The sequence below is a fragment of the Dipodomys spectabilis genome, unplaced genomic scaffold, assembly GCF_019054845.1.
Source record: "Dipodomys spectabilis isolate Male_0828 unplaced genomic scaffold, ASM1905484v1 ptg000257l, whole genome shotgun sequence".
In the NCBI taxonomy this organism is placed as follows: Eukaryota; Metazoa; Chordata; class Mammalia; order Rodentia; family Heteromyidae; genus Dipodomys; species Dipodomys spectabilis.
Window position 1 is genome coordinate 1,113,164 of NW_024870934.1, and position 16,748 is coordinate 1,129,911.

Sequence of the window (16,748 nt, forward strand, 5' to 3'; positions counted from 1 at the left end):
TCAGTGATAGTACCTAGTATGCACAAATAATAATAACCAGAGCACAAAGAGCTAGAGGCATGGTTCAAATGGTAGAGTACCTGCCTAGGCAAGTATAAAACCCTGAATACAAACTCCAGTATTGTCATGAAAAAAAAAATTTTTAATACTCATGATCTATAAAATTTGCTCCAACCTGGGGCTGGGAAGGTGGCTTAGTGGTAAAGTGCTTGCCCCAAATGCATGAGGCCCTGGGTTCCATTCCTCAGCACCACATAAGCAGAAAAAGCCGGAAGTGGTGCCATGGTTCATTTGGTAGAGTGCTTGCCTTGAGCTGAAGAGCTGAGGGACAGCGCCCAGGCCAGAGTTCAGGCCCCACAAAAGGCAAAAAAAAAAACAAAAACAAAAAATGTTCCACTCTCATCCCCAGTCTCAGTACAAGCGCCACCACGAGAAGCCAGCTCCCCTCTGGGTGCTTCTGCATATCAGCAGTACAAAACATGGCAAGTCACAGGCTCCAGGGACATGCAGAGCCTGTAGCATAACTCAGCATGACCTTCAGCGCCCCACACACGGACCAACCAGCCCACACCACGCCCAGTGCATATGCCTTCTAGGAATGGAGCTCAGGCACATCCTGCTGCTCCATATTCCACCTGAGCTCCTGCGCCCAGCCTGGGAGCCAGGCCTAGAATCAGGCTTGTTTGGAGTTATGGACAGAGAAGTAAGTGGCAACCCTAGACATGCCAGGACTCTGGTGTCAGCTGATCAGAAACAGGCTCTTAAGGCCAAGCAGCCCCTCACTATAGCACTAGATGACACTTCCCCTACACTCAGCCACATTTGGCCTGCAAAGTATCCCAAGGATGAAAAGGCTGTCCCATCTTCAGTTCTAGATTAGTCTTCAGAGCACAAGGCTGTCACTTACACATTTCTTGGCCTTTGAGCCCTTCATCACAGGACCCAAGAAGTGAGGCAGAGGTTAGGCCAGACCAAGACCAGGCAACAGGCTCTGGGGTGTGGGCTCTCCCCACTGCTCCCTGCAGCCACATCTCAGTGTGGCACCCTAGGAAGTCAAGTGCACATTCACAGCTCTAAATATCAGTTACACCAAGATGACTCTCCAACCAATTAGAAGCTACTGGGAAAACTCAGGGTGCTCCAAGCTGATAGTGGCTATTATCAGATGTTCTGCATTAATAAGTTACATGACATGAAGTGCACCTCTACTCTTTGTACAGCTCTAGGCTCCCCAAACACTACCCCTATTAGGGGCAGGATGTCTCAGGCTCCTTCCACCAAGAGCACAACATAGATGAAGTTATTGCTGAAATACACTTATTTATTGACTGACCAACCTCACCAGACTGTACCTCTGGCCTTGCTCAACCTGCCCCCCAAAATTCCTCCTCCCTGTCTCAGCTAAATTCCCCAGTGCTGTCTACGGTTAAGGCACCCACAATTACCAAGTTCACTAAGCTGGAATTAGAGAAAGTGACTTGCATCTTCTGGGCCAGGTCCATGGAAATGGGGGAGCCCCTTAACCACTGTCCACTGCCCTTCCAGCTGGTGTGCCTGGCAGATGAAGTAGCCCCGGAGGTGGTCTACAGCCCAGGGTAGGAGGAACACAAGACCAAGGAGCCTTACTAGAGTCCCCAAGGTCTATCAGGCGACACAAAAGCCAAAACACAGACAGCCATCCCTGCTGGTCCCTGGGTCCTGGAGCCATCAGGCTGGACTAGGTCATCTCTTAGTACGGTGAGCCCTCCCCTCCTCGAGCAAATCCGGCATCCTAACCCTTCCATCACAGATGTGTGAAGCACACAGGTGAACTCCAAACTGAACACAAGAGCTGAACATATAGGAGCAGCAGACACACCACAGCTCCAAGCCTCTAAAAGTGGCTGTGTGATTCCTGACAGGCCATCCACCTGCATGCTGATCACCTTCACAGGCGGGAGGGTCCTACTGCAGACCTGCCCAGAGACGGCCTCTACACCAGCAGGTCTGAGCACCAGTGAGAGGCTAAGGCCTACTACGGACCAAAAACAGCAATAATGTCACAAGGGTACTGGTGGTAACTCAGGAGGCTGAGATACAGGGATTTTGGTTTGTGAGCAGGCTAAGCAGAGGCTGACTCCATCTCCAAAATAACAAAAAGCAGGGGCAGCTGGGTGTCAGTGGCTCACATCCGTAATCCTTTTTTTTTTTTTTTGGGGTCCGGTCATGGGGCTTGAACTCTGGGCCTGGGCGCTGTCCCTCAGCTCTTTAGCTCAAGGCTAGCACTCTACCACTTGAGCCACAGCACCACTTCCTGCTTTTTTCTTTTTGCTTATATGGTGCTGAGGAATCGAACCCAGGGCCTCAGGCATGCAAGGCAAGCGCTCTACCACTGAGCCACCTTCCCAGCCCCTCACATCCCTAATCCTAACTATACAGGAGATAGAAATCAAGAATTTCATCAGCCCAGGCACAAAGTAAAAGTGAGTCTATTTCAACTAATAAGCTAGTCATGGAAGTACATGTGTATAATCCCAACTGCACAGAAGCCACAGGAAAGAAAAAGGCTATGGTCTGAGGCTATCCCCAGACAAAAACATAAGATACTATGTGGGGGGGAAAAAAATGAAAAAATAGCTAAAAGGAAAACAAGGATCAGGTGAAGATGTTACTGCTGGTGTGAGGCTCTTCTGGATACCAAGCATCTGTTTAGATCTAGCAGACCTTGGTCACAGCTACTTACATAAGCCAATGAAGAGCTTAAGATGGTGGGGCTAGCTGGGCACTGTAATCCTAGCTACTCAAGAGGCTAAGATCTGAAAATCATGGTTAGAATCCAGCCTACGCAAGAAAGTCTGTGAGACCCTTACTTCCAGTTAATCACCAGAAAACCAGAAGTGGATCTGTGGCTGAAAATAGTAAGCACAATCTTTGTGCAAAAAAACTCAGGGACAGCACCCAGGCCCTGAGTTCAAGCCCAGGACCAACCAAAAAAAAAATCGGGACATGGTTCAAGTAGTACAGCATCTACTTGGCATGCATGAGGCCCTGAGTTCAAACCCTAGTAACACACACACACACACCACCACCACCACCACCACCACCACCACCACCACCACAAACCATGTCTATTCTAAGCAGGAAAAGGCCAAGAAGCCAGAAGATTGCTCCTTAAGGCCACATGCCTGAACCACCATGGCTCTAGCTCAACAGCTTAAAGAGGGTGACTCAGCTTACAGGCACCTTCCTGATGACCCTGAGGCTTCCACCCAAGGGAATCCTACATGTGAACTCTACTGCCCAGCCTCAGAGCATGCCATCTCCCACTCCAGCACTAGGCTAGCATCTCTGGCTAGAACTGATCTAGGAGGAGGCCCACAGCATACATGCGATCAAACCCTGGCTCCCAATGCTGTCCCCTGTAAGCTACGCCACAGTTCCTGCTCAGGGCTCAGAATATGTACCTCAAACCCCACCCTGGCCTGCCCCATTCAGAGAAAGAATGCCAGAATCACCCTCATTTCACACTCGCCTAACAGTCCCCCAGCATCAACCTCAGCCCTCATTAACAAGTACTGTGACTGCCCACACATCACACTCACCACCCTACCCCAGGTCCTCCCCTGCCCAGCACCTCTGCATTTCACAGTGCTCTCATGCACGGTCAGTGAGGCCCTGCTCCAACCCTCACTGACTCCCTGCTGGAATACACTCAGACACCCTGCACTCCCTAGCAACTTGGACCAGACATGCCCACCCCGCTTTATTCCATCTGGCCTTGCCAGCCTGGGAGTTTTCTCCCAAAATGCTGGGAAATCCTATCCTATACAAAGACCCCAGACTACATAAGGCTAGCCCTTCTCTTCCAATACCAGCAATGCCCCGCAGGCCACCACAGGCTACAAGTACCTATCATGACCAGAAGTTCCTTGCTGAGGCTTCATGGTAAACAGCATCTCTCAGCCACAAGGATCACAGCAGGACAGCAGGAACCTGGAGCCTTCAGATCCCACAGCAAGTCTCAGTGCACTCCCTGGTCAGTATGCATTCTTTAATGCTCCAGTGCAAATGCTTCTGCACATCACTTAGTCAAACAAATACAACTGCAAACAAGACACAGCTTTCTTCCTATAGAATCCTTTCCTGGAAGTGGCACTATGGCTCAAAGTAGTAGAGTGCTAGCCTTAAGCAAAAGAGATCAGGGACAGTGCCCAGACCCTGAGTTCAAGCCCACAACCAATGACAAAAAAATATATGTTTCTTGGGCTCAGGGGCAGGGGAAAGGGGCATGCAAAAAAAATAAAATAAAATAATTTTAAAAGAACCCTAAGCCATATTTTAGCATAGGTTTTAAAGTGCTCTGTCCCTCTGTAATGTGCTTTCTATCAAAGCCCTGAAAATGTTCTACTCACCAGATGCCCACCACTGAAGGACAGGGGAAGAGTACAAAACACAGGCAGGACAAGGCAAATCCCACCTTCAGCAGGATCTTGAGACTATTTCAATTATTCCAGTTCAGAAATTAAAAAAAAAAAAAATGTGCACATCAGAATACAAGTGGTAAGCCCTAAAAAAAAAGTTGGGCTAGGAAGTTGGCTCAGTGGTAGAGTGCTTGCCTTGCATGCATGAGACCCTGGGTTCGATTCCTCAGCACCACATAAGCAGGAAAAGCCGGAAGTGGCGCTGTGGCTCAAGTGGTAGAGCGCCAGCCTTGATCTGAAGAGCTGAGGGGCAGCACCCAGGCCCAGCGTTCAAGCCCCACGACCAGCAAAAAAGAAAAAAAAAAAAAATCTGGCTACAGTGAACTTCGTTTTCTTCTTCACAGTTTTGTTTTCTACTTTCTACAGTGAGTAAAAACTCATTTTGTAGTCTAAGAAAGGTTGAAAAGTTATTTTCAAGTAGCTAATACTTTTATGACATTTAAAAGGGGGGGGGGGGGGACAGGTGCCAGTGAGTCAGGGCTGTAATCCTAGCTACCCAGGAGGCTGAGATCTGAAGATCACAGTTCAAAGCCAGCCCAGGTGGGAAAATCTAGGAGACTAATCTCCAATTAACCAGCAAAAAGCCACAAGTGGAGCTATGGCTCAAGGAATAGAGCACCAGCCTTGAGCAAACAAATTCACAGTGTCTAAGCCCTGAGTTCAAGCCCCAGAACAGAGCACCTAAATAAACTTTTTTTTTTTTTTGGGGGGGGGTCCGGTCATGGGGCCTGAACTCGGCCTGGGCACTGTCCCTCAGCTCTTCAGCTCAAGGCTAGTGCTCTACCACTTGAGCCACAGCGCCACTTCCGGCTTTTTTCTGTTTGCTTATGTGGTGCTGAGGACTCAAACCCAGGGCCTCATGCATGCAAAGCAAGCACTCTACCACTGAGCCACCTTCCCAGCCCCCAAATAAACTTTTTTCAAAAAGAGTTGCTGCCGGGCGCTGGTGGCTCACGCCTATAATCCTAGCTACTCAGGAGATTGAGATCTGAGGATTGCGGTTCAAAGCCAGCCCGGGCAGGAGAGACCGTGAGACTCCTATCTCCAAAAAAAAAAAACCACCAGAAAACCGGAAGTGGCGCTGTAGCTCAAGTGGTAGAGCGCTTGCCTTGAGCTGAAGAGCTGAGGGACAGCACCCAGGCCTAGAGTTCAAGCCCCACGACTGACAAAAAAAAAAGAGTTGCTAATTCTATTTTGATCAACTCATATATAGCCAACTATTATAAAAATTTCTTCAGGGCTGAGAATGTGGTTCAGTGGTGGAGTGCTTGCATGAAGCCCTGGGTTCGATTCCTCAGTGCCACATAAACAGAAAGGGCTGGAAGTGGCACTGTGGTTCAAGTGAGAGTGCTAGCCTTGAGCAAAAGAAGCTCAGGGATAGTGCCCAGGCCCTGGACTGGGGGGGTGGGGAGAAACTCCCCCAAAAGTTATCACTTAAACAAGGAAAGCTTACCATTTTACCCTGACTTGGGAAGCTAAGAGGAACCACCTTGACTTCAAGCATGCATATGCAGGTCCTGTGTCCCAATAAGCTGCTCTATTTCCAGGCCAGGGGGCTAAGGTAAGTTGGTGACACTCTGATCCAATGATTCTCAAGAACACTGGAACAGAGGTTCAGGGGCAATCTTCCAGGTTCAAAATAGGTAAGCCAGGTTGCCCTTTCCCACACAGCTCTACCTACACATGGCAGCTGGATAACCAGCTTCTTCCCAGGCTCGGATCCTTCTCTGTACTCTCAGAACCCATACACACATAAGCATCAGGCCAAGACACATCAGACCTCTTAATTGTCCATGGCCATCTACTGCTCTACTGAAACCCAAGTCTCACCAGTTCTAAGAGACATCTGCAAACACAGGTCATCACAGGAGCTCCTGACTGATCAGATGATGGTGATGAGCCAGCCTTGAACCCAAGAGACAAAAAGAGTCCCTGCCACCTGGTGAGGCATCCACCCAACCCCAGCAGGGCTTCAGGGACATGCTCGGAGGCCTGACTCTGTTCCATGCTAGGCAGAGGGCTGAGCAGTTACCTCATGCTGTCCTTTACAGTTCCAGGAAAGTTATTTTTCTTTGTTCTATTCAAATGTCACTGTTATCTGAGTATTACCAAGAAGAAAACTGGGTTAAGGTCTCTGGCCTAAGGCCAGCCCCTATCCAGCCCTCTCTGCAGGTAGCTGTTCCAGTTGGGAGGTGGCCTCCCACACAGCCCACCTGTGATAACCTGTGTAACTCTCCACTGACATCTGCCTGTGTGGGCCCCAGCACCAAACTCCTCACCCTCCCTGGTCATGGATTTGACCTGAATGAAGCTGTCCTTAAAAAGGAGATTTTGCTGCTTAGATCGCAAGATCTTGCTTGAAAGGATCTGGGAAACGGAATCAAAACCGTCACGTCATGTGTGTGCAGCCACCCTAACAAAAACCTCACTCTTCACAGAACGGCCAGCCTCATTGCAGTCAGAGAATGGAGGCCCCACGAGCCAGGTGTGCATCCCAGATCCAAGAGCAGCTGTGCTCCTGAGTAACAGAAGCTGACCTTCCAAGAATGTTCTTATGTCAAAGACCTGACTACCCAGATACAGCCACAAGACCCTTATTTCAGCCAGTCTTCCACTCTCTGTGGCCCAGTTTGGAGATTAAGCCCCAGCTCAACAGGGATCAAAGGATGCAGTCCAAGCTAATAGATTTTCACTTTCCCCCACTAAGCAGCCCACTAAGGATGGACCTAACACCTCACCCCCTCCCTTGCTCCCAGTAACTTTGCAGGAGCATCTTAAAGAAGTAGCCCAGAGCTGTGGCTCAAGTGGTAGAGTGCTAACCTTGAGCTGAAGAGCTGAGAGACAGTGCCCAGGCCCAGAGTTCAGGCCCCACGACCAGACCCAAAAATAAATAAATAAATAAATAAATAAATAGGGCTGGGAAGGTGGCTCAGTGGTAGAGCGCTTGCCTTGCATGCATGAGGCCCTGGGTTCGATTCCTCAGCACCACATAAGCAGAAGAAAAAAAAAAGCCAGAAGTGGCGCTGTGGCTCAAGTGGTAGAGTGCTAGCCTTGGGCTGAAGAGCTGAGGGACAGCACCCAGGCCAAGTTCAGGCCCCACAACCGGAACCAAAAAAAAAAAAAAAAAAAGAAGTAACCCAGAGATGGTTCCTAGGCCAAAACATCCAGGGCCACTCCTGCTCTGGAATGGGAACCAGAGCCTTAACTAAATCCTAGAGCAACAAGAGTAAATGCTAGAAGGCAGAATAAACACAGGCACATGAAGGAAAATGCTAATTTTTAATGCCAAAGTGCCTTCTTTAAGAAACGAAAGTTGTGGGCTGGGAAGGTGGCTCAGTCGTAGAGTGCTTGCCTCGAATGCATGAGACCCTGGGTTCGATTCCTCAGCACCATGTAAGCAAAAAAAAAAAAAAATAGACGGAAGAAGCACTGTGGCTCAAGTGGTAGAGGCTAGCTTTGAGCTGAGGAGCTGAGGGACAGCGCCCAGGCCCAGAGTTCAGGCCCCATGACCCACACAAAAAAAAAAAAAAAGGAAGAAAGAAAAAAAGGAAAGTTGTGCCAGGGCACTGGTAACTCACACCTGTAATCTTTTTTTTTTTTCCTGTCCTGGGGCTTGAACTCAGGGCCTAGACTCTATCCCTGAGCCTTTTGACCTAAGGCTAGCCCTCTACTACTTGAGCCACAGCACCACTTCAGCCTTTTTCTGTTTATGTGATACAGAGGAATTGAACCAGCTTCATGCACGCTAGGCAAGCACTCTACCACTAAGCCACACACTTGTAATCCTCCTCAGGAGGCTGAGATCTGCGAATCACCATCCAAAGACACCCAAGCAAAAAGTCCATGAGACTCTTCTCTCCAATTAATCACCAAAAACGCCAGAAGTGGAGCTGTGTGTCTCAAGTGGTAGAACTAGCCTTGAGCAAAAGATGCTCAAGCACAGTGCCCAGGCCCTGAGTTCAAGCCCTAGAACTGGTACCAAAAAATAAATAAATTTTAAAAAATGAAATAAATGGCACAAGTACCTGTCCAGAAGGATCTTTCAAAAACACTTCAGCACTTTACCCTTGACGTCATTACCATTTGTTCTTCTTTCAACTGTATCATACTACCACTCCACTGTTAGAGCAGGGCCAAGGTACCCACAAACCAACCCCAGCTCTTCATGTTCTCAGCACCACTCTCCAGGGTTCTGCAGTGGCTGCAAAGATACCTCTAAAGATCTCTTACGAAGTCTTCTCACTGTCCTCACTGTGGATAAACCTTATCCACAGTTAGCTGGGAGTGTGGTTCAGTGGTAGAGGGCCTGCCTAGCACACATGAAGCCCTAGGTTCAACTCCTCAGTACCACATACACAGAAAAAGCCTCAAATGGCACTGTGGCTCAAGTGGTAGAATGCTAGCCTTGAGCAAAAGAAGCTCAGAGACAGTGCCCAGGCCCTGAGTTCAAGCCCCAGGACTGGCAAATTAAAAAATTTTTAAAAAACTTACCCTGACACCTTCCAATCAGCAAATTCCAACAATAATAATATAGACGTCTATTTATAAAACTGTCCTGAAAAAAAAATATCACGACTAGGTTTGCTAAAAACCAAATTCAACATGCTCTTTAAAAACTCTTGGTGAAGCCAGATGCTAGTGCCTCACAACTGCAATTCTAGCTACTCAAGAGGCTCACACATGTAATCCCAGCTATACTCAGGAAGCTGAGATCTGAGATCTCAATTCAAAGCCAGCCAGGGTAGGAAAGTCCATGAGACTCTTATCTCCAACAAACTACTCAGAAAAAGCCAGAAGTCGTGCTGTGGCTCGAGTGGGCACTGGCCTTGAGCACAAAGGAGCTCAGGGCCAGGGTCCAAGTCCAGAGTTCAAGCCCCAGGACCAGGAACAACAAAAAAAAACTCTTGGTGAGCTGTAAGGATGAAACTTAGCCTGGCTTCCAAACCTCAGGGTGAAATCCTGTCCCATCATGACCTCTAAGGAAGGAGGGTACTGGGAGGGGAACAGCCCCTTTCACACTTCACTCAACTGCCAATGAGCTGTTACTTCACTTGACACCTATGTGTAGCTTGAGACTCTGCCCGCCCGCCCCCCCAGCACCTCTCACTCCACCTCAGTTTGTCCCAAAGAAGTTGTTAACCAAACAAGAACTTTGCCAGAAGTTACTCACTGTGGCTCTCTATGTTTTTATTATGGAGAACATCCACGTAAAAACATCAATTAGAAAAACACTAACATATCCTGATCAGTCTTCTACATAACTAGAATATTTATAACCTGTCATTGTGATGTGAATGATTAGAACACTTTGGCATGAAGTGTTAATGGTGGTTTTAACCACCAAATACTTGTTTAATTTTGGCTGCTATTAAAGTAACATAATTAATCAGAATTCCTCATCAAAAGATCCGAGGAGGAGGAGATGAATGTAAGTCTGCTTTCCAGAAAAGGAGATGGCAACTATAAAGCATAGCTCTCCACATTTGCCACCCAAATGTCAACAGGCCCCAGTCTGCGCTCACCCACATGGAGAGGGACACAGAAACACAGGAGTATTTCCATGGGGTTGTCTCCTGATCAAACACAGCCAGCCTTAAAACTGAGGCAGAAATAAGTTCAAGACGTTCACACCTGAGAGCAGTGATGGCCTTTTGAAGCATGTCCTCCTTCTCCACGGGAGACAGACACGGGCTTTGCCTGCAAGGGCCTCACACTGCAAGGGAGCCCAGCCAGCCCCAGACAGCTAAGCAGGTCTCTACCACAGACGGCCCAGGCACCTGGCTGGCTCTCTTGATGAAAGGGCAGTACACTGCCCTCCTCTTGAGAGAGGCACATGTGAGGGACCGCTGGAAGAGTGTACATCAGTGAACACAAAGTACTGTGGAACGTCACACTGGAGGCTACAACTACACATTACCTGTTTGTTTTTAGCTCACAACTGGGACTTAAACTCAGTATCTGACACTTGCTTTTGCTCAGTGGCTAGCACTGTACGACCTGTGCCATGCCTCCAACCCCTACACTACATTTTTAACACGTAAACATCAGCCATATTTTCCACCAAAAGGTCAAAAGACTCTTATGCTGCAAAACAGAGCCACAATCAAACGCCCAACCAGCTTCTCAGCACTCCGCAGATGTTGTGTGGCAAAGTGCACCTCTGTAGAACTATGTGTGTGCCACACCCCCCTCCTTGAAGCTTGACAATCCATCCTAAGCCCTGCTTAGTGAAGCAGACCCCTCGGGACATGTGGCCAGTGACCTGAGCCTCATGGGCTTCCCCAGAAAACCTTTGCTGTTGAGATGCTCTCTCAAAAGACAGGAGAGGCCACGGTGGCAGCCTGATGCTCTCTGCTGTCCCTGCGGCAGGCAGGGCTGGGGCCGCCACAACCGCTCGCTGCACGTGTCACTACAGACCACGCGAGGAGTGCCCGGAGCTCGGCACTCCAGCCCAGGACTCAGTGGGACGCTGGCTGGTGACCCCCAAACAAAAGCGGCCTGCCCGCAGCGCCGAACCAGAAATGGTCCATCAAACTAAACTCCAAGGAAGCAGAGCAGAGCCGAACAGGAAAAGTTAGACAGACATCGGTGCCCGAGGCACGGACCGCTCCGCACGCGAGTCCCGCACACAGCACACAGTACACCCCTGCCCCAAGAGCATCCTGCTCACCTCGAGGTGCCCACAAGCAGAGCGCGCGCCCCGTCCTTGGGCACTCCCCGCTGGGGCTGGGGAACAGCAGCCTCCCGAGGGGCGGGGAACCCCGACCCCCGGCCTCACGGGGTGAGGGGGTCCCCCCACCCTAGGAGGGGGGTCTCCACCCTGCCTCACCCCCGGCCCCAAGTAGGTCTCGTCAGAGTACACGGGGTGACAACCCGGGGGGCTGCACCGCCCCGGGGCGCGAGCACGCCCGGCCCGTCTCCTGCGAGCCCCTCGGAGCCCCGGGCCCAGGACCCGACCGGGCGACTCGGGGCCGCTCCCGGACAGCGGCCGCAAAGCAGGGCAGCAGGCTCGCGGGACAGCGAGCTGGCCCGCACCGGGGCAGAGCCGGGGACCGGGCCTGCGGCCGCCGCCACGAACCCCGCGAGCCCGGCGGCCCGGGCGCGGCCCCAGATCGCGGCCAGAACTTCCCGGAACCACGGCCCGCCCCGCGCCCCGCCGCCCCGCGCCCCGCGCCCCGCGCGTCCGCTCACCTGGGGGCAGCTGGAAGTTCTGGATGTTGGTCGGGTTCTGCGGCGGTTGCGGCAGTCGGGGCGCCAGCACGGTGGGCGTCAGGGTGGCGCGGATCCCGCCGGTGGTGGTGGCCGAGGGCGTCCGGGGCAGGCTGGGCGTCGCGGCGGCGGCGGCGCCCTTGGGCAGCCCCGCCGGGGTCCCGGGCGCGGGCTGCGGGACGCCGGCGGGGCTGGGCAGCGCCCCTGGCATGGCGGGCCCGAGCAGCACGCCGCCCGCCGCGCCCGCCGCCGCCGCCGCCGCCGCCGCGCCCGCCGCCGGCCCCGCGGTCTTGGGCGGCTCGGCTTTGCCCCCCTGCGCGGGCGCGCCGGCCCCCGGCTGCCCGCCGAGCCCCGCGGCGCCCCCGGCGGCCGGGGCGGGGACGGGGGCGGGCGCGGCGGCGGCGGCGGCGGCGGCGGCCCCGGCCCCGTTCTGCGCGGCGGCGGCGGCGGCGGCGGCGGCGGGCGCGGGGGGCGCGGGCGCGGCGGGGTGGCCGGGCGGCCGGGCGGGCGCGGCGGGCGCGGGGGGCGCGGGCGGCGGGGGCGCGGCGGGCGCGGGCGCGGCGGGCGGCGAGGGCGCGGCGGGCGCGGGCGCGGGGGCCGCCTGGATGACGGAGCCGGCGGCGGGCGGCGGCGCGGGCCCGTTGTTGACCGGGCTGACAGCAGGTGCGGCGTGCGGCGCGGTGGGCGGCGCGGCGCTCCCATTCAAAGTTTGCGCGGCGCCGGGGCCGGGCGGGCCGGGCTTGGAGGCGCCGGGGCCGGCGGGCGGGGCGGCGGCGGGCTCGGGCCCCGCAGCGGCGGCGGCGGCGGTGGCGGCGGCGGCGGCGGCGGCGGCCGGGCAGGGCCCCGCGCTGGCCTCGGGCGGCGGCCTCAGCTTGGCGGGCGCCGGCGCGGGCCCTGCGGGGACAAGCGGGCGGCGCGGTGAGCCGGGGCCCGCGCGCCGCGGCCCCCCGCCCGCCGGCCGCGCTCTACCTGCGGGGGGCGGCTCCGGCGCCGCTGCGGGCGCGCCCTCGGCGGGGGCGGCCGGCCCTGCGCCCGCGGCTCCGGCCGGGCTGCCGCTCACAACATGGTTCCCGAGCGCGCCGGCGGCCGCGGCCCGCAGCTCGGGCGTGCGCGGCGCGAGGTGGTGGTGGTGGGCCGCGCTGGCCGCCAGCTGCGACTCGAGCGAGCCCACCAGGTCGCTCACCACTTTCTCGTCCACCTCGCTGTTGAAGAAGACCTCGTCCAGCAGATCCGAGCCCGCCGCCATCTTTCCTCCTCGCCGCCGCCGCCGCCGCCGCTCGGCCGAGCGCGCCTGGGCAGGAGGAGGTTCCAGCGGGGCGCGGGGCGGGCGGGGGGCGGCGCGCGGGGCGGGCGGGGGCGCGGCGCGGGGGGAGGGGCGCGCTCCTGCGCAGGCGCCGCGGCGTGCGCCGCCCCCGCCCGCGCGCCGCCGGCCGCCGATTGGCTGCGGCGTGCGCTTAAAAGGCGCGGCCAATGGCTGCGAGCGCCAGAGGCCGAGGCGCGGGCGGGCTGGCTGGAGCTGCGCTCGGGCCGGGGCGGCCGCGGGGCCGGGACGGCGACGGCGAGGGCGGCGGCGCTCGGGGCCGGGCTGACCCCGGCCGGCCTCTCGTGGCTTCGGCGGCGGCCGCGGCCGCAGGGCTCGCCCTTTGTCTCCGCCGCTCCAAAATGGCTGCGGCCCTGCGCGGGCGCCCGCGGAGTGCGGGCCGGGGACGACCCCGCGGCGCCGGGCAGCGCGTTCCCGGGCCCGGCCGGGCGGCGGCCGCGGGCGGGGCCCCGCGGGAGGGGGGCGGCCGGCAGGTGCGGGCGCGGCGAGCGGTGCGCAGGTCACGGCGCTCTCCCGCCGCCCGCGCCGCCGCGGAGGACGCGGCCGGGGACCCGGCGGCCCGGCCCTGCCCTGCCCTGCGGCCGGCCGCGACGCGGGCTCCGGGAGCCGGGCCGGGCCGGGCGCGGCGGGGGTCACGGTTGTCCGCGGCGCGGGCCCTCCGGAAGCGCTTCTGTTAGCACCCCGCCCGCCCGCCCGGCCCGGACGCGGCTTTTGTGCGGCTTTGTTCGCCGGCCGGCCGGGATGCCCGGGGACGCCGGGGCGCTGCGGCCGGCCGAGGCGTCCGCACAGCCGGCAGCTGCCCCCACCCCACCCCACCCCGTCCCGCGGCTTGAATCGGGCTGGCGCCGGCTCGGGGCTGCTACCGCTCACGCCTAGCCTCTGCCGCTTGAGCCGCGGCCCCACTTCCGTTCCGTTCGGAGGACTCGAACCCAGGGCTTCGTGCGTGCCAGGCGAGCGCTCGCCCCCTGAGCCACCCTCCCGGCCTAAGAACTACTCTTTTAATGTCTGAGAAGGGACAGCTTGCTCACAGAAGCAGGATGCATCACTGGGCCCGGCACACGGTAACAGCCTTCAAACTAACCGACGTGGTCGCTGCAGTGCGCACCTCCGCGCACGCACCCGGCCTGGCCCCCACGTCTGAGTATCTTCAAGACAGTGCTCTTTTCCTGGGCTTTTAGCCAGGAAAGGTGCCTCCCTTTGCAAAAAGTGTTTGAGATCTCAGCCTCCTGAGTAGCTAGGATTACAGGTGTGGGCTGGGAAGGTGGCTCAGTGGTAGGGTGCCTGCCTAGCATGCAGCCCCGGGTTCGATTCCTCAGTACCACATACACAGAAAAAGCTGGAAGTGGCACTGAGGCTCAAGTGGTAGAGCACTTGCCTTGATCACAGAGAGGCTCAAGAACTGTGCCCAGGCCCTGAGTTCAAGCTCCAGGACCAGCCAGAAAAAAAGAAGGGGGGGGGGGGACAAAAAAAACTGTTTGGGGTTATCCTAGAACCTGCAAGCAGGCGTGAGGGTGCGGTGTGGACCCAAGCTGTCCCTTAAGCTCCACCTGGGCACAGCCTGAGCTTTTCAGCTCAGGCAGAAACTTGAGTGTTACATGTCTAAAATCTCAAGTTTTGTTGTTGTGGCAGTTCTAGAATCAAGCTTAGGGCCTGAAACATGCTAGGCAATTGCTGTACCACTGAGCCCCACGATCTTGGAACTTCATTTCTTTTTCTTTTGGCAATACTTGTATTTGAACTCGGGGCTTTGAACCTGATAAGCAGGAGGTACTCTACTTAAGCCTTACCTTCTGCTCATATCTCCGTTTTTGTTTTATTGTTGTTTTGTGTGTGTGTGTGTGCATGTGCGCGCGCGCGTGCGTTCATGCACACAGGTCCTGGGACTTGAACTCGGCCTCGGTGCTATCCCTGAGATTCTTTTTCTCAAGGCTAGCACTTTACTGCTTGAGCCACAGCTCCACTTCTTTTTCTGAATAATTTATTGTAGGTAAGAGTCTCACAGCCAGGCACCAGTGGCTCACCCCTGTAATCCAACTACTCAGGAGGCTGAGATCTGAGGATCTCAGTCTAAAGCCAGCCTGGGCAGGAAAGTCTGTGAGACTCTTATCTCCAATTAACCACCAGAAAAATGGAAGTGGCTCTGTGGCTCAAGCCATGGAGCACTTGCCTTGAGATGTAGAGCACAGGGACAGCACCCAGGCCCAGAGTTCAAGCCCCATGACCAACAACAACAACAAAAAAGTCTCACAGACTTTCTTGCCTGGGCTGGCTTTGAACCACAATCCTCAGATCTCAGCCTCCTGAGTAGCTAGACGTACAACCATGAGCCACCAGCACCCAGCAAATCCCAGTATTTTTTAAATATTGACCAGTTAGAAAGTATTAAAGTAGACCAAACCGTCAGCCAAGCACCAATGAGTTCCCTATGCAACTTGTAACGGGAAGCTTTACATTGGTGTTGGGGCTGAGAGCTGAATGCCATGTCAAAGAGACCAGGATTCCAAGGCTCACATAACTTTGGATGTTCCCACCATTGCAACCCATCTTCTATTTCTGGGGCTAGGACACTGCTCATATGGGCAACACCATATCCACAAAGCCAAAAGAGCTTCAGCCAGCTACGCCGGCCTTGCTGACAGCACACTCTGGACCCGCCTTGAGTTTTTGGCCATGGTTTACCTACCCACACCACAGGCCATTACAGACTCTGTACATCACAGACCAAGAGTAGGGCAGCTGTAATTGAAGCTCTGCTACCCCACCCAAAGCATGAAACTGGGCACAGTGGAGAAGCCCCATGGCCTCCATTCCCTTCCCTAACATTCAATAGGCAAAAGACAGCCAGGCGCTGGTGGCTCATGCCTATAATCCTAGCTACTCAGGAGGCTGAGCTCTGAGGATCATGGCTCAAAGTCAGCCCAGGCAAGAAAGTCCATGAGACTCTTATCTCCAGTAAACCACTAGAAACCCAGAAGTGGTGCTGTAGCTCAAGCAGTACAGTGCTGGCCTTGAGCTGAAGAGCGCAGGGACAGTGCCCAAGCCCAGAGTTCAAGCCCCACGACCAACCAAAAAAAAAAAAAGGCAAAAGATGCTGGCAGCTTTTTGGTCACCTTGGACACTTAAAATATAAACTGTCTTCTTAAATTTGTGTGGTTTTACAAATTTCACAAGCATTTGTGACTTCTGTAGTTTGCATAAAGGAGGCAATTAAGACAAGTGTAACACAAATACCACATGTAAACACAAACAAATATGATCATCGGTGAGCAGCAGACCCTGACCATGCTGCAGACAAACAGAGCTGAGGACAAAGTGACAGCTTGCAGGGGAGGAGGGGGGAAGGGGGGAGTTCTGTGGGCCTTTCAATTTATTAAGCCATACAGTGTTGTCTTTCCCAATAAAAATGGAGCTTGAGACTCACTTGGATAACTATAAAAAGAAATACATAAGTCAGTGACTCTTGTGCAGTTCCAGCTGTGAGCCATATGTAATGTGTGTGTTGCCCATGTCTGTCTGAAATTCTTCACTATAAAACCTCTAAGAAGACGGGGGGGGGGGGGGGGGGGGGGGGGGGGGGGGGGCAAATGGGGCTGGTTCCCAGAGCTCCACTTCCTGGCTGGCCTCTCGGCCCTGTGTGCAGCCTTCTGTGCAGATTCAGCTCCTGTGCATGGCCAACACAAAGCCACAGCCAAGTAGCTCGTAACTGCTGCGTGGACACAGACGCACACTCTTCACTTAGGATTACTATGCTTCAAAGA

General features: G+C 55.0%; 1 protein-coding gene across 1 annotated transcript in view; it reads right to left on the minus strand.

Annotated features, from left to right (window-relative positions):
* The window catches only part of Taf4 (TATA-box binding protein associated factor 4), a 68,687-nt gene extending 55,749 nt beyond the window's left edge, over positions 1–12,938 (minus strand). Inside the window, exon 1 of the mRNA XM_042699544.1 lies at positions 11,652–12,938. Coding sequence (XP_042555478.1) covers positions 11,652–12,915 — 1,264 coding nt within the window. The 5' untranslated portion in view covers positions 12,916–12,938. The remainder of the gene's footprint in view (positions 1–11,651) is intronic.
* Positions 12,939–16,748: the final 3,810 nt, after the last annotated feature.